Genomic DNA, 27,466 nt, shown 5'->3' with positions numbered 1-27,466 from the left:
AGTCGTTTAAACTGCGAAACCAGTACCAATATTGGAATCTAGATTACCAAACTTACCCTGATTAAAAACATCATGAGCTCCTTTTATGCTGCTGTAAATAATTAACACTCTAATTGATCGACCCACCAGTAAACTTGCCAATGAAGAGTAAAATCGATTGATTACTTTATTTTTACAGTTGTTTTTTTCTTTAGTTTTCCGTTTGCGTTCCGAGTTTGCTCCGACTATAACGACACTGATCTCTGCCATAATGTACACCAGGAGGAAAACCAACAATCAACCAACTCCTTCCTTCCCCGATGGTTTGTTTCCTTCTGTTTGCCTGTTTATATGAGTTTTCTTTTGCTTGGATGCTTTAATGTGCTGTGTGTATATGTATACAATAATATAATTAATATTCTCAATTGCTAAGATCATTAACATTGTCCTCTCATTAAATATACCTTTTTTGGCGAGCATCTAATGCTCCCGTGGTTGGTTGCGTTAAGGTTTAATTTAGTATTAGTTTTTTTGTTTTGTTTTGTTTTGTTGCTGAGCTGCCACTAGATCCCCCCTTAAATCTTGGAAACTACGTGCAAAGGTATTGGGGCGAAGGATAATTGATACATAGTTCACTTTCTTTCGCTTTCGTTTTCCTCTCGTCTTCTGTTTGCATCGGTTGCGTCCGTCGTCAAATGTTCTTTATTCCCATCGAAGCAGTTTCCACTTTTTCCATTGTCCATCCGTAGCTTTCTTCCGGCGAGCTAGTTAATACTTTTTGGCATTTGTTAAATAAGTCCTCTTTAAATTTCGCCCATTTCTCCCCGCGATAGGTAGTGCAAAATGATCCGCATTGTTGATACCAGCCTTTATGTTTTTTGTTTTGTTAACATTGTGGAATGCATCCAGTTCGAAACGTGTCCTGTTGGATTATTCGCGTTCGTTATGTTATGTTATTTTATCAACAATACGCCATTTTGCGGATTACTCTGGGAGAAGGGAAGGAGTTTGCAATCCGTACTTTTGCATCAAGCGGCAAGCGAGGGAAATCGTTTGGGGTGATCGGGTCGAGGAACCGACTACTTCTCGACGACGTACAGCGGTAGTCGTTCGTTGGAACCGACGCGTTGGGCTGCACCACCCTCGCCAGCGTCGATCGCGTCGAGCAGTGCCAGTTCCTGGTCCTTCGTCAGCCCCGGCACCAATCGATCGCCGTCGAGTAGTTCGAGCAGATTCGCGGGAAGTGTCGCGGTTGCTCGGGCCACCGGCGCGCTGCCGTCTTCCGCCGGAAGTGAGGATGTTCCATTGCTGGGTTGGTTTCTTGCGGGTCCGGCCGGGGCCGTCTCACTGGGTCCGGAGCGTCCGAAACGCATCAGGTTGCCGGCGCGCCCGAATCGCATCAGATTGGACGAGCCGGCACGGGCAATGCGCCCAAACATCAACGGGGCACGGTCGTCCAGCTCGGGTTCGTCGCTTCGCCGACCGAAGCGCATTAAGTTCGCCCGGCCAAAGCGCATGTAACCGGAGGCGCCCGCCGGCCGCCGCTTGCCGAAACGCATCAGATTCTTCGGCGAGTCCCGCCGATAGTAGACGACCTGCTTCGGTCGGATCTGCTCGCCCGACTCCGACAGCCCCGCGGCCATCATCTCCTCCGAGGCGCCGCCCGCCGCATTGCGCTTCGAGGCCAACCCCGAGGCCTGGTCTGCCTGCTCCAGCTGCTCGGTCGAGGTCGCGTACTCCTTGCTCAGGTCCTCCGCGCCAGCCAACGTGCCCAGGTCCAGCTGGTCGGGTCCCGCGCCCGTCCAACTGTCACGCCCGAAGCGCATGAAGCTGCGGTCCGGGCGGCCAAAGCGCATCAGGTTGGAGGCCCGCGAGTAGCGCACCACCTGCGGGTCCGCCCGGCCAAAGCGCATGAAGTTCTTGTCCAGGGAGCTCCGCCGACGCGTCTGAATGTCCGCCTTGGCGCTGCGCTTCACCGCCGACGTCCACGGGGGCCGCCCGTACGGGGACCATTCGAACTCACCGCCCTCGAGCGACGCGTCCGCTTCCGCCGGGCCCCGGTTGGCCCAGTCGACGAGGGAGTCGTACTCGGCGTGGGAGAAGTAATTGCACGATTTGCACACGACGATGGCGAGAAATAGGTAGAGCTTCATTGTGCCGCTGTTGCTTTCTGCCAAAACCCCGCCAGGAGCAAGAGAAAATGGAGAAAAGAAAACCCGTTAGAAACAATTACAATAGTTTGCATGGGAAAGTGAAAAGGTCGTCGGGGCTAGCAAAACGGGGCATTGTGAATGAATAAATTCCATAAAACACACCACGAGGGAGGTAGAAAACGGAAAAGCGGCGCTCGGAAAATTTCTCACTTCCGAGTTGCGGCGCGCAGAAAGCAGGAACGCAGGAAGGAAAGTAAAAACGCTAAGGCACCGGGAAGTGAGAAGATAAATTTGAATTTAATTGTTATACGTGCCCACGACCCGCTGCTGAACGACGAGAATCCAGCGTTTTGTGATATCCTTTCTTTATAGAGATCTTTTTTACTCTCTAAATTCTCCTACCGCCTTCCGTTTGTATCGCTTTCGAAAGAGTTCCTGTGCGCACGTTTGTGGTAACGGCATATAAATGTGCCTTTTTTTAGTTCTTTCGCCCTTTCCTGTTGCTGTGGTGCGGCTCCAGTACATCGAATTCGGTCAAGATAATTGTTAAGATTTTAAGTAGGTGTTTGAATAGCAAAGTTCACACTCCTCCCTTGGGGTCGTTTTGTTTCGGAATCTTTATGATTATCTCCATACGTAAAGGGACGGAAGTTAAAAAGTGCGACTATTAATAACCAGTTTTGCGACAACTCCTCTTCCTGCATTTCCCACAAAATAAAGAGAACAGTAGGAAAGAACACAAAAACGCTGCCATTGACAATAACGAAAGATTCTCCCGCGTATGAATCAGTAGAAATACTGGATGAAAATTTATGCAGAACCTCGAACGGACGAAGATTAATGTGCATGATTTGGATTCAAATATTTTCATCTATTAAAGAAAATTTAAACGTAAAGTTCCATGTAATTGTAAAACTTTAGTTTTTTTGTTTTTGACTGATGTATTGCTAAATATTCAGTTGATGTCAGCAAATAAGCGATTTGTTTTGTTTGATTTGTATTTATTAATGAACTTGTGATGCAACAAATTCTAAATAAAACACGAAGAATAAATTCAACAAATTTATTCTTTTTCATTCTTTTGCTAATTCTAATGTTTTGTCAATGTTCGGGAACACAATCGATTTTTTTCTTCCCTATGACAGAAGTAGATGTTCTTGAAAACTACCGCCTTTTACCTAGTAAAACAAGCTCCAATGGGTTTGCAACCTCCATTGACAATTATGAATGTTTTTTATTATTTTTTCAGAAAACAATTATGAATAATGTTTAGGAAAAAAGACTTTTAGTCTTTTGACAATTCTACTGATTCAATTCACAATTTACATTACAGTAGATAATATTGTTCCATATCGCCTTCGCTGGTGTTTTCAAACACATTATCAGTAACGTAATAGTCAATTTCATCACTAACACTATTCTTGTCATCACTAACTGCATAAATTGAATTAACTCTAGCTTAAATTCATTGAGCTAGAATCGAAAAGTTATAACGACCCACTTAACTGAAGTTTGGTACTTTTTTAACTAAAAGGGAGTATCTTCGATTCTTTCTCATTCCATATTCCCCCACGAACTTATACACTATCTGTTTACTTTGTGAACACGATTGATGGCACATTCTTTAAAATCTTAAAAGTCAGCAATGTTGCCAGATGTTGTGCCTGAGAAAAATTCAGATGTGTTTCTTGAGGAATCAATTTGGGGTATTTTTGCATCACGCTAAAAATAGATTAATCCGTAAGCTGTTTAATGATTTTTCAAATCATTCGGTGTTCGGGTGCCAAAACGAGCATAAATATTTATATTCCTATTTGTCTGCAGTTGTTATTATATTTTATTCTATGTATAATTTTTCGCTGCGGTCGCTGATGGCAGACACACCATTTATGTACTTTTCGGCGTACGGTAGCTTTACAATTCGATTCCAAGAAATGCTTTCTTCACTAGCAGATATCGGGAAAAGTATACCTCAAAGGAAAGAGTTTCGCGTAGGTCAACCGTGGCTCACTTTTCTTCTCGCCCGTTGGTTTCTATGGAACCAATTTTTTCCCCAGCCATGTGCAACCGAAAACCACCACGTGGTCCGGGAAAAAATGGTTCGAATGACGCGGGAAATGGTGGCCAGAAATGAAGGTGCGATATGGTGGTGGTGTCAAGCAAGAGAAAAGAAAAATGAACCAGCCCATCGCTAGATATTTTTCCCCGACGGCGACCATTTGTTTGATGTTGACTTTTCGTCTCGATCGGTTGGCGGCGAGCCGTTTTGCGGGCGTAACAAGTGGTTTTTCCTCACCAGAGTGTGTGTCAGGTTCAGTGTTCCATTCTCACGTCGTTGAACAGCTTGAGCACATTTATTCCTAAATTTACCGACGGTGGAAAGGTAAAGCTTACGCGTTCATTTTATGAAGGTGTTTTATACGTTTTCGCTGAGCGGAAAAGAAACGTGGGATCGCATCGAAGGTATTTCGGGATGTTTTGACTTTAACACGGGAGAGGAGCAAATAAATTCGGCAATATTTGAAGAATACATAAAATAGAAAAATCCAATGTATTATATTCTCTGCAAGACAACATTCTAAAAATGTTCATCGAATCCAACCAAACATAGACGATAATGTTGGCGGAAACGTCAAACTGTGGTGATGCAACAGTTTCGTATTCTTTAAAAAAAAAACACGTTTTCCGCGTTGTTTATGGTATCATCTGGTTTTTCTCTCACTTTCAATGTCGCTAGGAAAAAACTGTGTCTTCCAAACCTACATTCAATGCACATCGACTGGGGTTGACCATGAATTTTCCCCGGGAGCACACAAACAGGAAGCACATAAACGCGCAACTTTATGCTTTGCTGTTCCGTTGCATATATTCCCATATGTTTTACTAAGGATAGGGTGTTTTTGGCACTGGCACGATATAAAACTGTTCAATTCGATTCAATTGCTCGCCTCGACTCGTAAACTAGACTCAAGGAAGCACGCATCGTATGATGGTAGTTTTTAATTTTCCTTGACCTAAAAATAAACTAGAACATGGGATTTCGCTTGTATAACTGACGCCATGCGAGTTATCGGATCCGTTCAAAACTTCGAAAGAGTGAATTTTATCTACTTTCGGTAAACGAATAATTTTCTAGTTATAAACTAATGAGCTTTTACTTTGAACGGATTTCAATAGTATTTGCTTTACAGTAAACCTTTGAAACTTTTCCTACTTATTAATGCATTCTTGGAAGCAACCGTTTTGAATGCACGTTCAACATCGCTCTTGTAAAAATGAGCTACAATTAATTATACATCTTCATCCTCGGCGGATATCAATACTCCCCAAGGACCTAAAGTATATTCACGTTGTCCATCATAGTTTTTCTTCCATATACCGACAGAAGAGAAGAAGTTATTTCGCATAGCGTATGAATCACTATAAACAACTTTCATTCCTCACCATCATGGTCAAAACGGTTGTGCGCATTTAATTACGAAATTAGTACAACCTATGATCGTTAAGCAGTTGCAGAAAAGTATCGAAACACGAGAATTGGCACATTCCAGAGGCTGTAGTATTTTTCTTCTAAATATATCTATCTATAGATAGCAGGAAAGAAAATCTCCCTTTATAGTCGGAAAAAACGCACAAATTATGAAAGTGTACGGCGTACGTCCGGAAACTTGACACTGGAACTTCACCCTTTCCCTTTTTGCTGAGATTGGAGCATCTTTCGCTCGGTCACGATTACGATTGTAATCTGCTAAAACATGCACGAACTCCCCTCCCCCGACCCGGAGCTAAAGAACTGATTTCCTACACTTTTGGTTGGGCGCGATGAAAAAAAGGCAAAAGTAAAGAACCATCTCGTGCGTCAGATTTTAACGGCCTTTTGCCAAATTTCACTCTTTCTCTATCTCTCTCTGTGTGCATACACACTCACAGACACGGGAGTGTGACGCCACGGTGTCCGTCGCTTTATGACGTTTCTTTTGGCCGTTTGGCGGAATAGGATGCATCTCGGACCGACGAAATGCCGACGAAAATTGACCGAGTGCCAACAAAATTTCGATCAATAAATCATTCACAAACAAGTAGGTGTGTGGGGCGAGGGAAGGAAATTAGCAGGCAGGGGCTTTCATAGAACAACTCAAACAAACATAGAATGTATCGATGGGAAATAAAGGAAAATAGTTTTTGGGAAGAGAAATTCAAAATTTAGAAACACTGAAATCAATGAGATTGAAAATGGAAATGATGTAAAGAAAGTCGAAATGGAGCTAAGATAGAATGGAGCAAGTTAAAGAAGGAATGAATGAAAAAAAAAATAGAAAAAGAAAAAAAAACAAAGAACGTCCGATGACACTTAGAGACAAATATTTTTTGGGAGAAGAAATGCAAAGTTTAGCAAAACTGATTTTAATGAAAATAAAAAGGAAAAAAAACAGAGTAAAGAAAGTCAAAACGGAAATAAAAAAAAGCAAAATGCTAGTATTGGTTCACTCCATGACACAACACAGACACTGAGATTTGGCAAATTTAATTCAGGATAGTTTTGGTGAAAGTTATCTTGTCCTGATTTCTGCCCGGCGGAAACGTCAAAGGAGTCATAGAAAGATTTTTTCCGTATTTAGAAGGACCACCCATTGCGAACGAGGTCTGCATATGGGTACATATTTGCTCTGTTGGATTTGTCCTAATTTTTTGGACAAACTATTGCCTCCACTTCCCCGAGCGGTTGCTCGTCTTTGGCTTAATTTAGAAGGACTACGAAAATAAACCTACGAGGAAATTCAAGCCCGTCTGGTTTTCCTTTACTTTGTGGGGGTGGATGTTTTTAGCAAATAAAAATGTCGATTGCCAATTATGGATGTTGGGGGAAAACAGGGAGAACCACGGAAAGCCTCTCGGGCCGCATTACCAGCGCATGGAAACATTTCGCACGTTACTCCGGTTTCACTGTCAGGTCACTGTGAACTGCCCGCAGGCTTTGCCTCCTTCGGCACGGGACGGCGGTGCGAAACGTGAAAAACTCCGACACTCCGGCTCGCCGACAGCGGGCACATTTGTCAATCATTCACTGCCCGGCGTTTCCACTCGTCTTTTCGCGGGTTTCACGCACCAGAAGCACTCGCATACCAAACACAAACCTCACCGCGAATCCACACTTTGCCTAGCGACGGACACCCAGCGGCAATAAATTCATTTCGGGAGCGGCGAAAAAGCGGTTGAAATTTAAATCCACGTTAGTGACACTTTTCGGTTTGCTTGGATCTAAAAACATAAAATTATACTGCCTTATTTTGTAAACTCGGAGAAGCGAGCGCACACAAGCCACGCTGGGCCACCCGTTGGGCCTGAAGGACCCTCCGATGGTGACGTTCGCCTGCGATGGAGACGCCAAGTCTACTGAAACTAAACCAAGTCACTCGGCCGCGTGGTTGCTCGGTTTAAGACCTACACCTACTTCTAGACGCTCTGGTGCGTGTTTGTTCGGGGACCGATTCGGCCGTTTTGGTTCCGTTTCCCACCGCGTCGATTCGCGTGCTCTTCCGTGGCGACACTGAAAGCAAAACGGACGCCATCGTGGCTTTTTAACTGCTCCTGCCGGTTTTTGTCCTGCGGTGGTCGGCTCGACTTTCGTCGTACTCGGTCGTGGTCGAGGCCAATTCGCTTCGGTGGTGGCCTTGCGTATGCGTGCACCGAACAGTACACACGCACATAAACACGCACTCGGTATCATCTTCGAGCCGCGCACAGTGAGAACAGCTACAGGAGGATTGATGAAATTTGGATGTTTAATGCATCCGAAAATATATCCAACTCATATCTGTACATTCGAAAAGAATTGTGAAATTACATAATTCAAATAAATATAGTTGATCAATTTACAGACAATTCAAGAGTTGAACAAATTTTAGGTTTAGAAAACATGAATTGTGTAAAATGTTCTTCTTTGTAAATGTGTTCTTCATGTAAAATTAGTTCTTCTTGGCGTAACGACCTCTTGGTCATGCCTGCCCGTTAAGGGCTTACGAGACTTGTTTCCCTGTTGTTCGTGGATAGCCTGTACGAGAGGACAGGGAAGGGTCCGGTCTCGGTTGGGATTCGAACCCACGCTGTCGAGGTGGGTAGCCCCGGCGCTCATGGGCCGATTTTTTAACCGGCGCTACCGCTCGGCTGTCGTGGACCCCCACTTAAAATTAGTTATAAAAATTATTCTTACCTAACTTCACTACATCGTATTACTATCATATTGATAGTGTTAGAATCAGGATTCAATATGAACCAGCCCAAATTTAATACTAGAACTTCATTTTACACTGCTTTGGTATTCACTCTGCCATATTCAATGCGAATATTAACAAAATATCAATTTATGAGTTATGACAATAAATGTACATTTCGTGCAAAAACAAACTAAATCACAAACCAACAGTTATTTTGCCTGGTTGCGTTGGAATTATATATGCCAAATACCGCTAGTCCTAGTGTTACAGATAGAACTCGATTCCAACAACATAAAGCTTCACGGCAATGAAAAGCTTCTGAAAGAACTGATCATGCTAGCAGTTTGTATTGGTTTTAACTTTCATTTAAATATTTACTATACTATTTAACATGTTTGGAAATCGTAATCAATTGACACATGTGTAAGAATATTTATTTTACAAATCTACTAACTCTAAAATTGTTACAAACTTTGGCCACCTCATCGACCACTGTACCGCGTAGAAAGCTTCCAGTATCGTCCCACTATCTTTCCTCCAACTTCGGGGCTAGAACTGATGGTATCCGCTTACGGAAGGACACGAAAACCGACGATGTTTGATATTCGCTCTTTCTGATTTTTTGTTTGTTTTCAGCTTCAGGATTTTTATTTTTCTTCCGTTTCCTAGCGCGTATGTTGTCGGTGGGTCAGTTTTGTTACGTTATGTGTTTTTTCGATAGCTGTTACTTTTTTATATGATCCCCGATCACACTTCAGATCTTTCATGTAGATCGAATTGTCCCCGAGTTAGTAAGGAGAGCGATTTCGCTCCTTGAGTATGCAATTCGTGGTAAATTTCAACGTACATTTCAAATATCGAAACAGGACCTGAAGGATTGTTTTTTCCCGTGGTTCAATTGGTTCCGTTCAATATGTTTGCCTAGCTAGACCTATCTAGGCTAGGCAAGTGTCGCATAATGCGTGGGTAAAACGACTCGCCCAACGACGGCGAGTTGGTATGACTTTCCCCAAAAGCTTTCCCGAGCCATTGCAATAACACCCACCAGTGCATACTTTTTGGCGCCAACAGACGCCGATGCATCATCATCGCATCTGCAACTGCAGCTGCAGGCCAGTAAGCCACCAGGAGACGAAAGTGGGTTTCAACAATGGGACTCTTGCAAAAAAAAAACAGGAAGGAGAAAACTCGAGCTTCCTCTATTCCTCGCCATCGGTCATAAGACCGGTGCAAATGGCCATGTGGCCCTCGCGGTTCCCGAAAGACTGGCCCGTTGTCGTCGTCGTTGTCGTCGTCGGCGGGTCTGTTTGCAGGGCGATTTTTAATGCAGTTCTCAATAAAAATGGGATTTTCCGTTGCCCTGCACGGTGCGTTCTCGGTGCTGTTCTGGGCTCGATTGACTTTTTAGGTCGTTATTGGCGCACATGAGTGGGTACGTAGCAATGATATGGCAGTTGAGATGCTCGGACATCGTGACGGAAAGTGCATTTGATAGGAAAAGTTAATACGATGGGTGGTGGTTTGTAGCCAGTTCGGCAGTTACTCGGAAATAAAAATATCTATAGTGCGTTTCTGTCTCTTAAATTAAAAAAAAAACTATCAACGAAAAGGGACAATGTTAAAGGTTTTAACTTTATAAAGTTCGGTATGATTTCACTGTGATACACACCATTTCGAAGACTATGAAACAATTCTTCATTTTTTTACAAATAATTGACAATGGTGTACTTAAAGTATCTCAAAAACGTTGAATGTACGTTGACGATTACGAAAGCTATAGCCTTATTTGGAAAAAGTAAATGGAATTTTGAAACCGATTGCGCTCAATATTCGTTGGTAGACTGCTCTCTCAGCATCAGTAAACAATTTGCTTACATCAAACATTAATTAAGACTAGCCGCTGAAAATAAACCTCCAAGTGACGGTATAAACCCATAATAAGCTTCACAAATACAAAAAATAACCGGCACTTTCAATCGTTCTTTTGCGTATTGGAACGAATCAGTGGCCCTTCTCTGTTGAAAAATCTCGTGACGAACGGCATTCATTGACTGCGTTTTAGCCACTTTACATCAACAAATCCTTCCGTCGGCCAATGACGCCAAGAACGATGAGAATCTTCATCTGAATCAGCGACCCATCGACGTCTCTAAGACGCGGTTGCTTTTATAGTTCTCGAATGAGTCACTGGGCGCAAACGGGGATGGATAGTTTTATTTTTCATTCATAGTAGTATAGTCATTTTCAGGATGGCTTTCGCTTTCCCCCGTTGGGTATAAGTTGAGTTTGAGTTTTAAGAAAGCAAGTGGATGAAAAAAAACCTTTTTTTGGTTAGAACAATGGGTGGCACCACCGTCGTCTCGTCAGTGGTGAATGACGAATAGGAAAATATGTATACATAATAAAGCAAGGGAACTAGTGCCAAAACACCCGCGTTAGTGTCAAGGATAGAAAACGGCAGTAGAAAATAATAACATAGAAAAAGGTTCTCAGTTATTGATTATGTACGAAAAAGAATAAATCAAAACAACATTTCAACATAAAATCAATTTATAAAATAACCACGTCGCGCATTCATGCTGAACAAAAAAAGAGGGGAAAACAAATGAAAACGTTTTCCAAAAGAACCAAAAACCGAAAGTGCCAAAGGTTTGGTTCCCGTGAAAGCTGGAATGAAAAACAGGATTAACCAATATTAAAATAAAAATCAATCCAAAGGATGTTATCCGATATTGCTGCTACTAAGGACGACTGTACTGGTTGGAAAGATAAAAACAATCTAGCACAAAAATTTATATAATCTACGACAAGGTTATTTGCCAGCATCACATGTACCGATGGAGGAACTCATTTTCAAGGCGGGGGTTGGATAATCAAAAGAAAATAGTTCGGTGGCTTTTTTGCTAGGTCTGGGTCGGGATCCGGGTCGTTCGTCCTCACATGAGCCGCACCGTGGCAAAAATATGCCCAAGTGTGGGTGAAAGTGCAGCGGAAGGGTTTTTGTTGTGGGTTTTGGACACTAGTTCTGTTTTTTCTTCTTTCCCTGCCAACCGTCGGTAGTTGCCAATTAAATTTAATCCCAACAGTTTACGGTCGATACCGCATTTTGATGGTGTCCAGGCGGGCTGATGCCATGTAGCCAATTTTAGCCTGTAAACTTTGGTTTTCTTTTTTTGAATTTTGGTGGTTTTAACCCAGGATTGTATATTGCAGGCCTTAAGCTTAAACCGTATATTCGGTGTTATCAATGATCTGTGCTGTGACAGAGTAATAATTTGTTGGGTGTGTGTAGTATTTTTTCCCTTGCCTATGATACTTTTCGTGTATAGTTTGCATGAAATACAAAAACGTTTTACACTATTTTACTTAGTTACATATAGCTGTCGTATTTATTCCGGATGGATTTACTTTGTTGTTACACTTAGTTGTAGGATTTTTGGGAGGTTAATCTGTCCAAATTCGTCGAACTCGTTACATCACAGAAACTGCAGGAGACACAACATCCCTGTGCCTGTTGTTCGATCGAATTGCCCCAAAAACCGGATGAAAAACGGGAAAAGCTAATGGTCAGCTAGTGGTAATGAATAAATGTGTCCCACATTTTCACCATTTCAGGATAATGAATGGTGGGGAATTTGTAATCCGTGTTTTTGTGGTGTTGGTTTCACCAGTTTCTTTGATAATTTTTACGATATGTCTATTAATCATACGGATGGAAACTGTCTAGTCTCATTTTGGGTTTAATTAAATTATTTACCTTGTAGTTGCCGTCCCACTAGGGTAAACCATACACGGCCTGCTAAAAATATGTTGGTCATTTAAAAGCTTCAGTATGAGTACAAAATTAGTTTTTTTTCCTATGGAAATACTGGTTTCGGTTGAACTTAACTATCATATTCATTTAATGATTAATATTTATGCAATTATTGATTTATTGAGGGTGTTTTTAATGCCCTTACTCTTGTTTATCCTAATACTATCCTGTTGTACTACTTTTATTCCTCTTACTGTCTATTAGGTTATACAAAGTATACCGTTTGACAATTTGCTCTATTGCTTATTCTTGTAGATCCCCGGTACAATATACTGGGCCACAGTGCCGGTTACCGGGAACGCTGCTGATGACGGAAGTTCATTAGTTAAAATCCCTACGGATGGAGCCTACCGAAACGTTGGCGGTACAAAGGCCTCGACCGGTCGGCTGGTTAGCGACAGAGGTTAGCGATGTTTCAGAATTTATGTCCCCGAAAAGTGCGTCCACCAACCATCGTTAGCCGCCAACGCGACGGTGCGTCCAGTGGCCATTGGGTTTGATAATTAGTACCGGAATTCAGGCGGCGTGCATTAGAAACACTATCACCGTTTCACCTTTTTGAGCAACAGGTCATCGGGACTGGCCTGTTCGATGATACTTCGGTTGAGACTTAAGGGGAAAGGTTTTGGTTTAAGCTTTATACACCGCCCACACTCACAATGATTTTCACGACTAATCGAGTTTCACGAAACACATTTTTGCGGATTTATGTTGCGGTCAACAATGGGAATTTTTCATACCGATGGCGCCAGTTCCGGTGGTCGATGTTTTTCAGGCGGCAAGTCGTTGGGAAACCATTTTCGCACGGTCCTAGTAAGTTATCCACTCCTCCAGCTTTTTCTATGTACCAAACTACTCGTGGGTTGAAAATAAACATGCGTCTGCCTATCGTTAGAGTATTTTCGTACCGATGGGATGTGTTCATTAGGCAGGATAATGTGGGATTGCCGTCCGGAAACCGAACATTAAAACGAAGGTAATGATGTCCGTACTAACCTTTATACTAGTCTTATTCATACCGCATCTGGTAAAACTTGCTAAAGCTTTTTAGTTAATCCAAAGAACACCATACAAAAGTTTTTAGTTTTTTTAGACTTACCATTAATACTAGAATAGTTACATAATTGCTCAATTTAAGCTATACAGAATCTATTTTACAGCTGCAAGGATATTTTTAACAGCATGATCAATCCACGCAAAAGAAAAGGCCGACTACAACTTTAACTGAGAAACAATACAAAAAGCATGAAAACAGTAAAGTGTTTCATCGGGAAAAGGAGCAAATTGAAAATAATTAAATAGATTTACGGCATTAAACCATTTATCCTTCTGACGTCGAGGATACAGAGAGATGTGTATCGTGTCTCTTCTCTAGCTTTCATTTATCCATTTGGTTTTTAATTGATTAGTTTCCTTACCCATATTGTAGTGTTCTTACCTAAAACAGAGTTTACTAAAAATCTGTTAATTTTAATGCGTATCCTAATGAAATATACAATTGACTACTACTTGATTTAACAAATAATATCTGTTTGTTATGATTTTAATTATAAAATATATTGTTAAGGTAATTTTTCTCTTACGGGAACTACTGTATCCACAAACCAATTTGTTTTTCGTGTGAAATAAATATGTTATGAACATACAGGAATGATTCAAATTTTTATTAAAAATCGGTTTATACGCTCGTTCCTTCATTATTCGTCAAATAAAGTTCTAAGCAAGTAAGTTAAAATGTCAAAGCGTATTTATTAACTAAATTGAATGATTCAGCGAAATTCCCTCTGTACGGTTTGATTTCATTAAGTTGAGGTGAAATAACTTACATTATCAAAGTCTAACAAGGGATAAGCGTATCGCATTATGAGTTGAATCATTACAATTTTTCGTCATCTTTACGCTTTTCCTCCTCCCATTGCAAGATACCATCAGGCTCCGGAAAAAGTAAGCTTACTGTGGGATAAGCTTTTGGTTTATTTTCCAACGGATCATGTCGGCCAGGATGATCGACTTTTGATGTACATATATGTATGCATGCCAGTCACACTAATTGCGGCCATGAAGCGAACGTAGGCGGAATGTGAAACTCTACGCTTACTTTAGTTCCTTTTGCCCACGGTGTATCGCTGAAACGGAAGACGAAGGTTCCTTAGGTATGGTACAGAGCCAGCTGCCATATATGCGGCATGCGACATTACTTTCAATCACCACGTGGTGACGCGCATCTCGTTCCAGCGTAATTCGTAAGAGGCTGCATTAGTGGAACATGCTGGGCGCTTCGTGGTTGTCCCTTTCTTCTCAGCTGTCAGTCAGTGCGACAACGCTCGGACAGGCGGGATGCGCAGAAAATGCGTCTCGAAACTGTCTTCCCTTCCACAACGGAAGTGCGGATTGTTCCACGCCGATCATGTCCAATGCAACCATGATCGATGATACGGTTACGGCATTAGCAATTTGCCATTAATGAACCATAACCGGTGGTGTGCGGCAGGATGTGTTAATTTTCCCGCCAACGCCAACGCCAACGAGTCTCTCAGCTCGCGTATTAGGAGTAGGGGTTGGCCTAAGGATGCCAAAGGAAAATATTACACAATGCAATGGCACAATGTACCAGCGCACCACGTCCCGGTGCTTGGGATTGTCGCTTCGAGTGGGATTTATTTTATGGTCCATTTTTTGGCACTCACACTTGAACGGCCTTCAGAGAGCATGTTGATCTTTGTTGTTTGTTTCGCCTTTTTTCGATAGTTGTCAGTAACCATTTTCTTTGCTTAGGAAGCCAATGGCTTCGGTCTCGTTTGGCTGTGCTATGTAATATTTTGAAAAATGACAGCTAATGACTTTCAATTTGTAGTGCAGTTTTCGGTAAAAGAAATGATAAAAAAGTATGAGAAAAGCAAAGTGTCTTAAATGTTTTGCAATGTGAAAAATGTATTTAGAAAAATAATACAATCTTTTTCATTGCCTGCAAGTCAAAACTGTAACAAACGAAGGGAAGCATAATAAAAAAAACCATCCACTAAACACAGAACCGCATACACACGCACACCGGAAGGAAATTGTGGTTGCAACAAAATGTAAAAGCCACACGGGCTGAAGAAGAAAAGAACACCTAGTGCCAACAATCCGACCGTAACAAGCGACAAGAAGGCTGCATGTTTTTTTTCCGCTTCCTTCGAGCTGCTACTGGAAGAGTAGCATTCCGGAGCATTTCACAAAAACCTAGCACGCGGCCAGAGCCTTCCCGGTCGTCTTGGAGGGGTCGTGTGGGTCTGGAGAAGAATGTATTTAATAGAGATTTACTTTGGCGCGCGTAAAAGAAGCTTTTATTGTAGTGCAAACCAGCATCGCCGGCGGCCGCAATCGTGCCCGTTTCTGCCGCGACCTGGCGTTGCTAGGATTCCGTGCCGTTGCGAGCCATTGTGGCAGGACTTCCTGTGGCCGATCGCTGGAAAAACTAGTTACCGCACCCGGCAGGGCCAGCGAAAGTACACCTACCGAACCCGAGAACGTAGCTTAGCCATACCGGAATCGGTGTGGAGGATTTTCCGATGTTTTTCTTCTGAGCACTACTTATCTTTTGCCATGACATTCATTCGCCAGTTCCTGTGGTAAAAACTAACCAGACACTGTACTGAAGCGGTGTTGTAAACGATGTTGCAAAGAATGAGAATGTTGATCTTGGTTTAACAACAGACTGGCAAACAATTTCACGTGTTTTCAAGAACTTTTTTGCGCTCACAAAACCTCTTCATTCTAAATGATGTATTGATGGTATTCCTCATTGGAGAAGAATGAAATTTGTTTATTTCGAATTCACTTTTGTTTGCATTAATCAGAAACCATTTCTTTGTCAGTTGATTGGTTTTGAAAATGTTTAAAAATGTTCAGTCGTCAAAAATGTAAATTATATTTTCAATATCATTTTAACAATGCACAGAATTTAACTTCCTAATTAATTTTTGAATTTATAGCAGGGATTGGCATGCATTTCCTAAAATCGGCCAGATGATTAAAATGAAACGGACAGCGCGAACCGGATACCTTAAACGATAATTTAATGTTTCTAAACTGGTACCCTTGATTAACTTTCTAAATACTAAAGTTACATAAAAATAATAAAAGATAAAATGTTAAATTTTTTTCAATTGTGCTTGAAATTAATCTTCTACTCTAATAAATTAAAGTATCTTGGATTTACTGGCGTACTCTCAGTAACTAAAATAATTCAGCTTCGAGAAGTTTTTAATATTGTAAGCTTTATTTTATGTCGTAATGTTTATGGAAATTGCATTGAATGAAGCTATTTTGGATGCAAAGTAAACGTGTTATTGCCGTCGGATTTTGGACGAGACTCACGAGACTAGGAAATTTGAGAACGCTCAATAATGCGAGTACGATAGAAAAAAAACGAACGAAAAGTATACGAGAAAGTCACCTGGTATTGACAAAATTTAATCTTCATTTTTGGGAAGAAAACAAACCTGACATCGTGATCAAATTCGATAAAAATTGAAATGGTTTTTTTTTTGTATGAAGCTCTAATATTTTCTTACGGGCTGGGTAGATTCAGCTGAATTTGGCCCGCGGGTCGAACTTTGCCGACCTCCAATCCATAGATTAAAAATTTCGTGTTCAAAATCTACTGTGGAAGGTGCTGTAATATTTTGTACCCGCTGTTTGTACTAGGCGCCTCCATCATAAGCAAACTAAATAAAATTGGCCTCAAATGTGAGGGAGCAATAAAAATACATACCAAATACTGATATTTTGGGAAATCTAATCCGTGAAAATCCTTCACATCACTTTTGATCAGCGTCCATCGGGCGATACGAGGCTCGAAAACAATTCCCCCACTCTCAGTTATCACATTTCATACACAAGCAAACAAAATAAAACATTAATAGGCTCGGAAAAGCGCCTACACTTGGTCAGCCAAGACCAGGGTGTTGGCCATCGAAGACTGTTACAGCGTATGGAAGAAAAAAGAAAACGAAACGGATCCCAAAAATCGAGTAGAAAACTTTACCAAACGACTTTTGCTAAATCTAAGTACGAGCAAATGGATCGCCTTACTCGGTTAGTGTAATAAACGTAGGTGAAAAGCGGGTGTCAACTGCATTATCGAGCAACGTATTATTTTCCCTCAACAAGCTGGGAGCAACAAGTAGCAGCTTTCTCCTGCTGGAAGATTGTTAAGCTTCACTGTTCCTTGAGGCACGCGTGAAAACTTTGTGCAAAGTAAATTATGAACAATCTTTAAACAAAATCGAGAAGCAACCCCGGTGTGGTGGATGGGTCAAATTTTTCTGAAGGCGGAGCACGTCTTTTTTGAGAAACCTGTCGCAAGCAGTTAACCGTCAGGATCGAGCCGGCACGCTTCGCAGCTTATCCTCGCAGCTTATATTTGCGAGCGAAAAGGAAAGCGCATCATCAATGAAGGGGAGTTTGAAATCAAAATGAAAAAGAAATTTCGCAGGTTATTACAAAAAAAAGTAATAATAATAAAAATAAACTCAATCTCGTAAGGTAGCTTCACGTTTCTCCTGGAGCAGAAAACCTGTTGCCGTCGACTGTTGCCAAACTCGAACGGTGTACGTGAAAAGCCGTGCATATAACTCGTTTTGTGGCCGATAGTGGCGGAGATTGTTCTACTTCCGCACGGGGAAACACGTCACGGTGAAGGACGTGTTTGGGACTCGTTCGGTTCGCTGGGGTTTTTTTCGCTGTCCCTAAGCAGCTCCCATGCTTTTCCAATGCACGTATGGTTAGCACAGGGACGTCGGAGGCCGTCGAAGGAAAACTTTATCGTTCTCCAAACTTTCATTTGCAGCGCAACTCTCGGCTCAAATACTCAGTGAAGGTCGCGATGAAGGGGGATGGGTGCTCGTTCTGTGGTCGTTAACAGATGGAGAAAATGCAGCTGAAGCTTGGGAAAATGGAAGTATTTCCCGGTGATTCTTTTGAGCTATTGCTAATTATGATTACGAAAATTGAGCAACGTGCTTGACGGAACCACGGTTACTGGCTTTACTAATTTTATTCTTCAAAATAAAACAGTTTTCCATTCAAGTGTAGCGCTCCAAAAATAAGAGTAAAAGAAGGTTGAGAAACTAAAAATGAAAACATTTCACTATAGTTTAGAAGAACATGATAATTTAATAGACAGTTGGAATTCAACAAAATGATACAATGTTTAAAATACTGTTTTGTAGATCAAGAACTTCTAGTTTTATCAATATTCAAAACTTTGTCGTTGCTTTGTTTGGTTATTTTGAACTACAACTAATTCTTTTTATTTTGTGACCGGTTTGTTCAATGTTTTCAGATAAATTTATCTGCTCTATATTTTTCGCTATACTTTAACTTTCATTTTACGTTACGATGCTTCAGTTGTATTAATGGAATAAATTTGTATGTTTTTCAATTTCGTAAAGCTGTAAAAATAGCAGTAGCGAGCTCTAGCCTCCTTCGCTGAATAGTGTTTTATTTTGGTAAATGCTCTGAAGCAATTCAACTATAAATTTACTCATCGTTTTGATGACACACTAAGTGTTTCTAGCAGTTCCAACGAATTGGTCACAAATTGCTGGCAGCTACAGTAACTTATGCTTCAAAAAAGAATCTCGCAAAGTACAAGCCTATAGACTGTCGGATAATAAACCGGCCGAAAATAACAGATGATGAGTTTTTCACGCAACTAAACTGCCGATTTCATCAATTTGCTAGCCACATAAACACGCTAATGCTCATGAGAATTTATTTAAAGTGCCGTTTTCATTTTGCGGCTACTCTGGTGAAGTTGAAATGAAAAAAAGAAACACAGACATCTCATAAATTTCCCAAACTCGTACCCATTGAATGTTTACAGCCGCACACATCCACACATGACGATGCGTGGGTGCGAGGACATTAAAAAGGAAACTTTTCTACTCAGATTTGGCTGACACTCTTTTTACGAGCGTCGAACACATGGTCGCACTTGGACATCGTCCATAAACTAGCTCCGTATACAGGACAGGATGAACTTTTCACCGGGGTTTTCCTTTCCCTCCAACATCGTCGGGGAGGGAAGGTGTTTTCATATGACATTGTGCTCTTTGTGCTGACACGGTGCTGGGCATTGGTTGGCTTGGGTCTCGATCGACTAACACCAACCCTTAGAGCGACAGAGAGGTAAATGCAGGGTGTGAGACTCGTGCAGGGACACCTTCCCAATTACGTACGGCCATCTTACTGAAGGTTCCCGTGCAGGGAACAATGAAAATGTTCCCAAACAGTGTCATACACTCTTCGTTCCCAAGCCGCTTCCAGGATGGATTTTCTTTTCATTTCTACATGTTGCGTTGTCTTTGCTCCATTGTCGGAAAGTCAAAAGATGAACTCCGCTGCGCATTTGGGTAGCGATCCTTCGTTTGGGCGAGCGTTTGTGTGTGTGTGTGAGAGAGAGAGAGCTTCTGCGTGGGCTTTCGGCGCACTTAGTCTTCAAAGTTTCCCAAGGCAGCAGGAATGTGTGCTGATGAGATTTATAATTTTATTGTAAAGTTTCAAGTACATCGAAGCAACCGTTGCTTGGAACGAAAAGAAGAACGGGGCGTTTTATCATCATGTTTCTCCATGTTGGAAGGTCATCGAGAGAGTCACCTCCGAACCTCCCGAGTGACCGATGGCCGCTCCTGCGATCCAAGATCGAGATTTAGTGCACCCCAAGGACTGCGGGAACAACCACTCCCGTTTCAGGTAGGAAGAGTAGTTGCAAAAGTAGGTGAGTAAGCATAAGTTTCCTTCCGACTGCAGGCGTGTTGTAGTGCACTTTTAGTGCATCCACTTCCAATGCCAACACTTCTTTTTTCTCCTTACGTTCAATCGATCGTCGTTTTCCTTTCGCTTCTCGCTGATTTTCGCCATAGAATACCTAAAGCGATGGTTTCGATGCCAAGGAACGAATTTGTGAATGTGCCTTGTTTCAAACGCGTCCGAGTGAGGGAAAGCGTGCTAGGTAAGGTTGCAGATTGCTCCACCTCAACCGGTGCAGTGCTGCTTGCAAATGCATTCCGGTAGCAGCGCAGTGCAACGAATAGTTTTGACTGGCGGTGCCCTTCAAATTGCTATAGTTCGAAAAGCTACCGGAATGATTGTGAAAAGGTATGGCCATTAGCCGGAGGTTAAGGGTTTTGAAAATGGTTCGAACTCATCTCGTTCTTCTAGAAAAATGTAAATAAAATCTTTTCGACAACCGAGATAGATTTGCCAGGTTCCTTCTCCATCACTTCTTTGCAACAATCATTCGTTCGAGTTGTTCAGTTGACTCAATCTGAGCTGCCCACATTTTGATCACAGCGCGCTGAAGATGCAACGCAAATAAAGTGACGACACGTGCTTTCAGTCACCCAAATGGATCCGGATGGGGAGAGAATTGTGTCATAAATCATTCATATTTCCAAATACCACGGAAGGGGGAAGAGATTACAGTGAAATAGACGGCCATAGACGCGGAACATCATGACAAGAAGGATATGTTTATTGTCGTCATTCAAACTTGATTGCTTTCACGCCAGGGTTTGGGGCAAAGAACTGATGCTATCAAAGTTTGAGCGACAATCGCTTAGATTTGTCGCGTGTTCCATTGATTTGGAACGTTTTTGTTGGTGTAGACGTTTGGGAGTAGTTTGTTTAACGAACACACTTCAAATGATAACCGTTACAAGAAACGCACAACCGTACGGATAAAAATGAAATATACATACAATAAGAAGGTAATAACGGTACATTAAAACAAGTTTTCATGAACAATTTATCGAAAGCGAAGAAGGTAAAATGCAATATAACTGTACTTTCAATACACGATTGTTTCATGAAATCTCGTAAATTTAGAACAATTTGTTCGTTACACAGGTCTAGAAAATATTTCAAATCAAATGTTTTCTATTTATAACCTAAACATGGACAACGACTTCAGAGTATGTATTTGCTTTGTAATATAAGCAGTTCTTTATGACAATGCTAGTTTTAATAAATTAAGCGAGCATTTGCTTTACAAACACATATCATGGAAATTAACTTTGAACAGCTGTAGCAGTATTTCATTTTGTTATTGTAAAGAAAATCATTTCAATATTTTTGACACGATGTTGTAGCATTATGTATACTATGGCTCAGATATGAATTGAACAAAATAAGGCACTCTATGTTATAAGAATCTTACGTTTTAGCTTCGATTTCGTTCAGTATTTTAACTTTCTTTGTTTCGCTACGGTACAGTCTAAGGACTTCACAACTTGGAGGCACTTTGGGGAAAACTATTTATGTTTTAATCCACTCACTTTTCGTAAACAAAACTTTCAGTCTATAGGTTTGCACGACTCGAATATTTTATTCGCTTTGTCACGATGACAGGAGCTCCTGCCGGGTTTTGTTTTTAAAGAAAAACCGTTGCTGACCCGTTCCGACAGTGACGAACTTCTGAACTCTTCGGGTCCATATTCGAACGATTTTATAACCGACGGTTCTTCCTACGCACGCATTGGCCAAATTATTACTTCCTGTACATTACTTTGACTTGCTGGTGGTGGGAAAGTGAAAAACAGGATACTTTACAAGCCCCCTTCGATACAGCTGGCGCCTGCAAATTAGACTCCATACCGAGGGTAGCCATGGGCCACAATCTCGGACCGGGCTAATATGAGAAAGTATCGGATGATCCGGCTAATTCCTGCCGCCAGGTCTCTCGGGCGCGCGATTTTTCGCCAACGCCTAAGACACACCATCTATCATTGTTATCGGAACCGTTATCAATAATAACCGCCGCACGTGGTCGGGGGTCGTTCGGTTTGCCCGACTAGCTCGAAAGCCAGCAGCCCATGCAGGCGGAACCCCCTGGGTGTCGGATGTGGTTTGTAATTAAAGAAGTTAATTTTAATTTTCCCTCCAACCAACAGCCAACAAATAACCGCTTTATGATCTCACTTTTTACTTGCTCGACTCCTCCGTTTTTCTCACTCGTTTAGAGACGCCTTGGTTTCTTCATCTCGTGCGTGCAGCGAGTCTTTGTTGGAACCACCCGATACCGGAGCCTAGCCACCTTTACCCGGCCTGCTTTCCATGCACGCTCCGGCTAGGTTGGCGGGTGTGTGATTTATCAAACCTCCCCGGTAAGATGAGCCCTGTGCGATGAAAAACGAAAGCCACTGCCGGCTCACTCCGCTTTCGGGTGACCTTTGTCGTCCGATGTAATCCTGCCAATGCTCCTTGCTAATAGAGACTTCTTTCTTTTTCTCTTCCCGCCAGTATCCAAACAGCGAACATATGGCCATTCTTTCCTATTGTACTTTTCCTCTTCGGAGGTGTGCACCGAAGGCATGATATATGGCCGCGTTTGGTACACACATTTACTCCCTCGGGGCGGCGTGGAAAACCCTTCAATTGCTTTCCCTTCGCTAGGGGAGGCTAGCGCAAAAGGCCGACCTTCTTCACGCAAACGCTTGCGAAAGCACGAAGTGTCGTCAGACCGACCGCACTTAAGTCCACATGGAAGGGTAGACCTGGCTGCATTGGTGGACCGTGCGCGTAGGGGAGTTAGTGGACTCATCTTTTGCTCAAGAAGTAACGTCATGGCTCATTTAATGCTTTCTAGCCACACGGACTCTAGCCGGACGGACAGCTTCAGCCGGGGGAAGAAGTCATCCTCCTCAAGTATCGAAGGCTGACACGGGTCTAAATAGACACCCTGCACTCCTTCCAGCTATGACGAGCGCCGGAGGACGGCTTCGTAGCGTGTGTGCTAAGAGTTCATTATCTGGAAAACGGCATAATGATGGCAACCGGAGCAACACCCTATTCTTTGGTAAGTGAGGAAGTAGTTTTGGGAAGGTTTAGTACCACTTGAAACATTTTTCATACATTTCCACACCTGCGTCATCATGTTTCAGTTCAGTTCGAAGCAGTGTGTTGTGAGCTCGGAATGCAAGTAGGTATTTTTCCTTCTTGATTTATTTTATTTTAAATTTTCCAATATTTATAAAACCTTCTCCAAAAACAACATCATCCAGTTCTTAAAATATAGTTTGATGGTCTATTTTATTTGGTTCATCATTGTTTGTTACAGTGTTTGCGAACCTAGAAGCGTTTGTTTTTATTAGTTTCAATGTGCTGTTTCTGGTTCTCAAGGAAAACTTTCTTTAAGAATTTCTTTTGTCATAAACGAATAGCTCATGTTATTCTTTCATAGTCATAATCGTTATAGAACGCTTTATTTCTTTTTATTGCTGCCAAAATAATATTCCAATATCTCATTATATCCCAATAACAATATCCCGCTGTATATTCCGCTTTACTAAACTAATAAATACATGTTGTTGTTATAGTTGATCATCTTGTTAATTTTCTAATGACATATCCCAAAACAGTTTAATTCCAGTTACAGAAAAGTCCATATACAACAAAAAATAACTTTAAAATTTGTGTGCGTTGATACAAAGCGATATTTTGACCTAACGTGGTCATATTGACCCGAAGTTCTACAGTTTTGTTGTTTTAGAAATTGAATGCATTAGATTTCAAATCAAATAAAATGAAACTGTTGATTGGGAAGCTCTAATACATTTATATGTTTTATACTGATCAATAGAGATTTTCATGGATAATGTAAACAACTAAACATATTTTGCAGATTTTATGAAATATCTGTTTGTCAAAAGAGATGTCTCTTATCTACAGCCATGGCATTTTAAATTAATGCTTATAATTACTTGCTGACAGATAGTTGTATGTACGCGAAATCAAAACCATCACCATTTCCAAAAGCCCTTTTACTATTTTCCATTAAAGACGGTCTTCTCGATTGCATAATGCAGTAAATCAATCATTCCCTTCTGCCGACTTCATCAACAAACTGCAACGACTGCATTCCGTTAAGAAGCACATTTGCTGCTACTTCGATGCATTTTTTCCTTCGCCCTTTTGCTCATGCTGAAGCACAGAACATTAATTTGGACGAAACCGTTACAGCATAACTTCGACACCGGATTGCACCGTGACGTCTTTCAGTGACGAAGGTGAAAACCCCACCGAAGTGAATGCTTTGGATTAGCGGTGAACGTGTCGTTCGTGTGGTCATTCATAATTATGGGCTGCAGAATGGCATGCATTTTCGATTAGCTTCCGAAAAACGTCGTTTCATTTACATTAATGCATTTTCATTGTACAGTTTAAGGTGTGACAGGACAATGGGATGATGCTTGAGTTATTATAAAAAACGTCAAGCTGAAAGTTATATCAACTATACTAAAAACAAAACAAACTAAAACATTCAACAGAATAACGTCTTGAAATTTCAATTAAATAATTGGCTTGAAATAGTAACATGGCCACGCAAATTTCATCGCCCATTATCAAATGCACCGAACATTAAAAATTAATTTGTGTTGATAAAATCGTAAACGTAAGCTCTACATTTTACTGCTTCCTAATTTTGGTCAGTTCGAATCTTATCCTCCGTCTAGTAGGAAGTCCGGTGGAATTATGGATCTGCTGTATACCTTCGCGAGCGAATCGTCCATCCACGGCCTTTCCCACCTGGTGCGCCAGCGTACGAACTTGCTGGAGAAGGTGTTCTGGCTGGTAATGCTGACCGTGTCCGTCGTCTGCTCGGTCAGCATCTGCAACAGTCACTGGGAGCGCTTCAATGAGAACGCGACCGTGCTGAACGTCGAGACGAACTACCTTAACTGGGTGTTTCGACCGCCGGCCGCCACCGTCTGCTCCGACCACGTCAACGAGCAGAAGCTGGAACAGCTGCTGAAGCGGTGAGATACTTTAATCAATTTTAATTCTTGATGATTTAACGTTCACTCGTTCATATTTTCATACAATTCCCAACTATTGTCGAACTTCGACAGCTACTGGGACGTGGACAGCAACCACACAAGATACAATCACTACCGGAATTACCTGCTGACGGTGAACCGCGCCCGGTTCGACAGCTTAGCCGACTTTGAGGAGTACGCAAACGATACGTCACTGGCCAAGATCGATATCCTCTCGTTGGTGCGCGAAATGAACGATCCGCTGACGTCACCCTGGAAAACGTTTGCGCCCGTCCTGACCGAGGTCGGCATCTGTTACTCCTCGACGATGCTCTATCGCTTCCAGCGTCCCGACAGCCTTCGGTAGGCACCGATTTGGTACGAGTACAATATGGAAGTGATCTTAACTAGTTCTCTTAACCATTGACGATTAGCTCGCTGGGAAACTATTCGAAGGAGAAATCCCCTGATTGCTTCACGCTGGACGTTTGTCGAACGATGGTGGCGATGAGTCATGTGGAATCGAAAAGAAACGACGTGGTAAGTGCCGATTGCATAAGACTATTGGTTTAGTTTAAAAAAGGTGTGCAAAAAACTTACATACAACAAGAAAAACTTGCATTAATGGTATTAAAACATGGCAAGGGAATAAATAAAAGAGGTTTTTGAGCACGCAGTCGGTAGGATTCGAACCTACGCTCCCAGAGGGAATCTGATTTCTAGTCAGACGCCTTAACCACTCGGCCACGACTGCTGGCTGATTGAGTGTAGTAGTAAGAATGTTTGTATGCAATCTATTATTTAGATGTTTCTGTAAGATTGATATTCGCCATAAAGCTGTTTTAAGTTTATATCTTTTCATGAAAAAATTTGATAGATTACGATAATCGTGTTGTTCATACAATTATTAGATTAGTGATCCTCACTTTCTCAAACATGTTCCCTTTCCAGTACATTCATATCGAGCAGGACGTGATGACGGGCGATAGTCCGATCCATTACACACTCGGCGAGCACGACATCATCAGCTCGACACTTTCGGTGGAACAGGTGGTCGCATCGAAGGCCCTCAAGCAGTTGTCGCCCCGTCGGCGCAAATGTCGCCTGCCGAACGAACGTCTCCCCTATTTCAGCGTAAGTATGCATATCCTGTACCGGAAATACGCCACTTATCGTCCACTTTCCTGCAAGAAAGGTTTACACCATCAATTTGTGTCGAATAAACTGCCGGATCGAGGCCGCACTAAAGATGTGCAAGTGTGTTCCCTTCTTCTACAATATAGGTAGGTCTCCAGAGTGGTATAATGATTCGCACTATTAATAATGAAAATTTGTACCTCATTCTTTTTGCAAACACCAATGTAGGGAAGCGAATCTGCAACCCGGCCGGCCTATACTGCTTGTCGCGCAAGAACTGGTATACGCCCAACGATACTTGTGTCTGCCCGCAGCTTTGCGAGTCCCTCTCTCTGCGGCAAGTGTCGGTGAAGAAAAAGGTAAGCTAGGGGAAATTCAGTCCCAGTCCGTTGAAGGTTAAGGGCCACTCATAAGCTTTGTTGCAACAGGTACTGGAACAGGCCAACAGCAAGCTGGAAACACAGATCATCTATCCAAGGATGCGAATGAAGCGTGACGTTCTGTACGATCTAAGCAACCTGATCGGTACATTTTCCGGAGAATTCATTGTTTACTATCTTTTAACTAAGCACGTTTTCATTTCAGTTGCCTTCGGTGGTAGTGCAGCACTTTTTCTCGGATGTAGTTTTATCAGCTTTGTGGAGGTGGCTTTCTTCATCCTGGAGTATGTGACAAAAAAAGTGTACGAACGTTTACATCAGCAATGAATGTATTATCACAATGCAAAGAGTACATCTTAGGAAAAAAAAACAAAACATTACGTTCTATAAAAATTGTTTACCATTAGGAAGCCATTAACCCGTTGTTCATAACGGCCACGAGCAATGCTATACATACCGTCCCCGGTTTACGTCTCAAAACGGAACTGATGACAGCGACAAAAGACCGTGTGTGCTCAAAACTTTATGTTAAATTTTCATGTTTTCTACGTTTATAATACCTATAACATACTTCAAACACGCAAGACAAATGTTAATTATGTACGTACATCTCAATTACAATCTTAGCATCAGAAATGACGGTGGTTTTAAACATGAACAAAGTTCCTAAGCTTTGTCATCAATTGAATGGCCAACAATAATTTTATACTCCGTTTCACTACCTTGGCTTATATGACATTTAATGCCATGTACGTTTTACAATGATACACGTCGAACATGCCAGTTCAACACACTTCGCGTAAGTGGTAATGTGGAAGATTTAATTGCATCAGGAAAACTCCCAAAAGGTCGATTTCATAGAGGTTGTTCGCGAAATCGATTAGCGGAAGTGGCCAATGCGGTGAATGGGATTCAATGCAGGGCTATAAAATGTTCTTGGCCATCACAAGTTTTTGAATTGGGAGAAAATAAAGTCAGAGTTGCC

The 27,466-nt window shown here is 41.9% G+C and overlaps 2 protein-coding genes and 1 non-coding gene across 3 annotated transcripts; 1 reads left to right on the top strand and 2 right to left on the bottom strand.

Moving 5' to 3' along the window:
• Window positions 1–313: 313 nt before the first annotated feature.
• Window positions 314–7,149, bottom strand: LOC131263303 (FMRFamide-related peptides). The gene is made up of 2 exons (XM_058265480.1): window positions 7,039–7,149; window positions 314–2,149 (listed from the first exon to the last, which is right to left on the bottom strand). Exons 1-2 carry the CDS (start codon window positions 7,052–7,054, stop codon window positions 1,059–1,061), a joined length of 1,107 nt encoding a protein of 368 aa, XP_058121463.1. The 5' UTR covers window positions 7,055–7,149; the 3' UTR covers window positions 314–1,058.
• Window positions 7,150–24,680: 17,531 nt separating this feature from the next.
• On the top strand, window positions 24,681–26,808 carry LOC131264782 (sodium channel protein Nach). Its single transcript, XM_058267049.1, has 8 exons — window positions 24,681–24,964; window positions 25,058–25,327; window positions 25,399–25,504; window positions 25,916–26,098; window positions 26,160–26,247; window positions 26,330–26,460; window positions 26,530–26,626; window positions 26,687–26,808. The coding sequence occupies exons 1-8, from the start codon at window positions 24,681–24,683 to the stop codon at window positions 26,806–26,808; spliced, it is 1,281 nt and encodes a 426-aa protein (XP_058123032.1).
• Window positions 25,637–25,718, bottom strand: Trnas-aga (transfer RNA serine (anticodon AGA)). Its single transcript has one exon. It is a non-coding gene; the product is annotated as a tRNA-Ser (tRNA).
• Window positions 26,809–27,466: the final 658 nt, after the last annotated feature.

Source organism: Anopheles coustani, chromosome 2 (assembly GCF_943734705.1).
Source record: "Anopheles coustani chromosome 2, idAnoCousDA_361_x.2, whole genome shotgun sequence".
NCBI lineage: Eukaryota > Metazoa > Arthropoda > Insecta > Diptera > Culicidae > Anopheles > Anopheles coustani.
This window is presented reverse-complemented; position numbering and strand designations above follow the sequence as displayed.

Excerpts from the sequence above, each read along its gene's own strand:
- LOC131264782 (XM_058267049.1), top strand. The coding sequence starts at position 24,681 with ATGGATCTGCTGTATACCTTCGCGAGCGAATCGTCCATCCACGGCCTT. Across the intron at positions 24,965-25,057 it reads CTGGAACAGCTGCTGAAGCG|CTACTGGGACGTGGACAGCA; the intron begins GTGAGATACTTT and ends GAACTTCGACAG. Across the intron at positions 26,248-26,329 it reads TCCCTTCTTCTACAATATAG|GGAAGCGAATCTGCAACCCG; the intron begins GTAGGTCTCCAG and ends ACACCAATGTAG.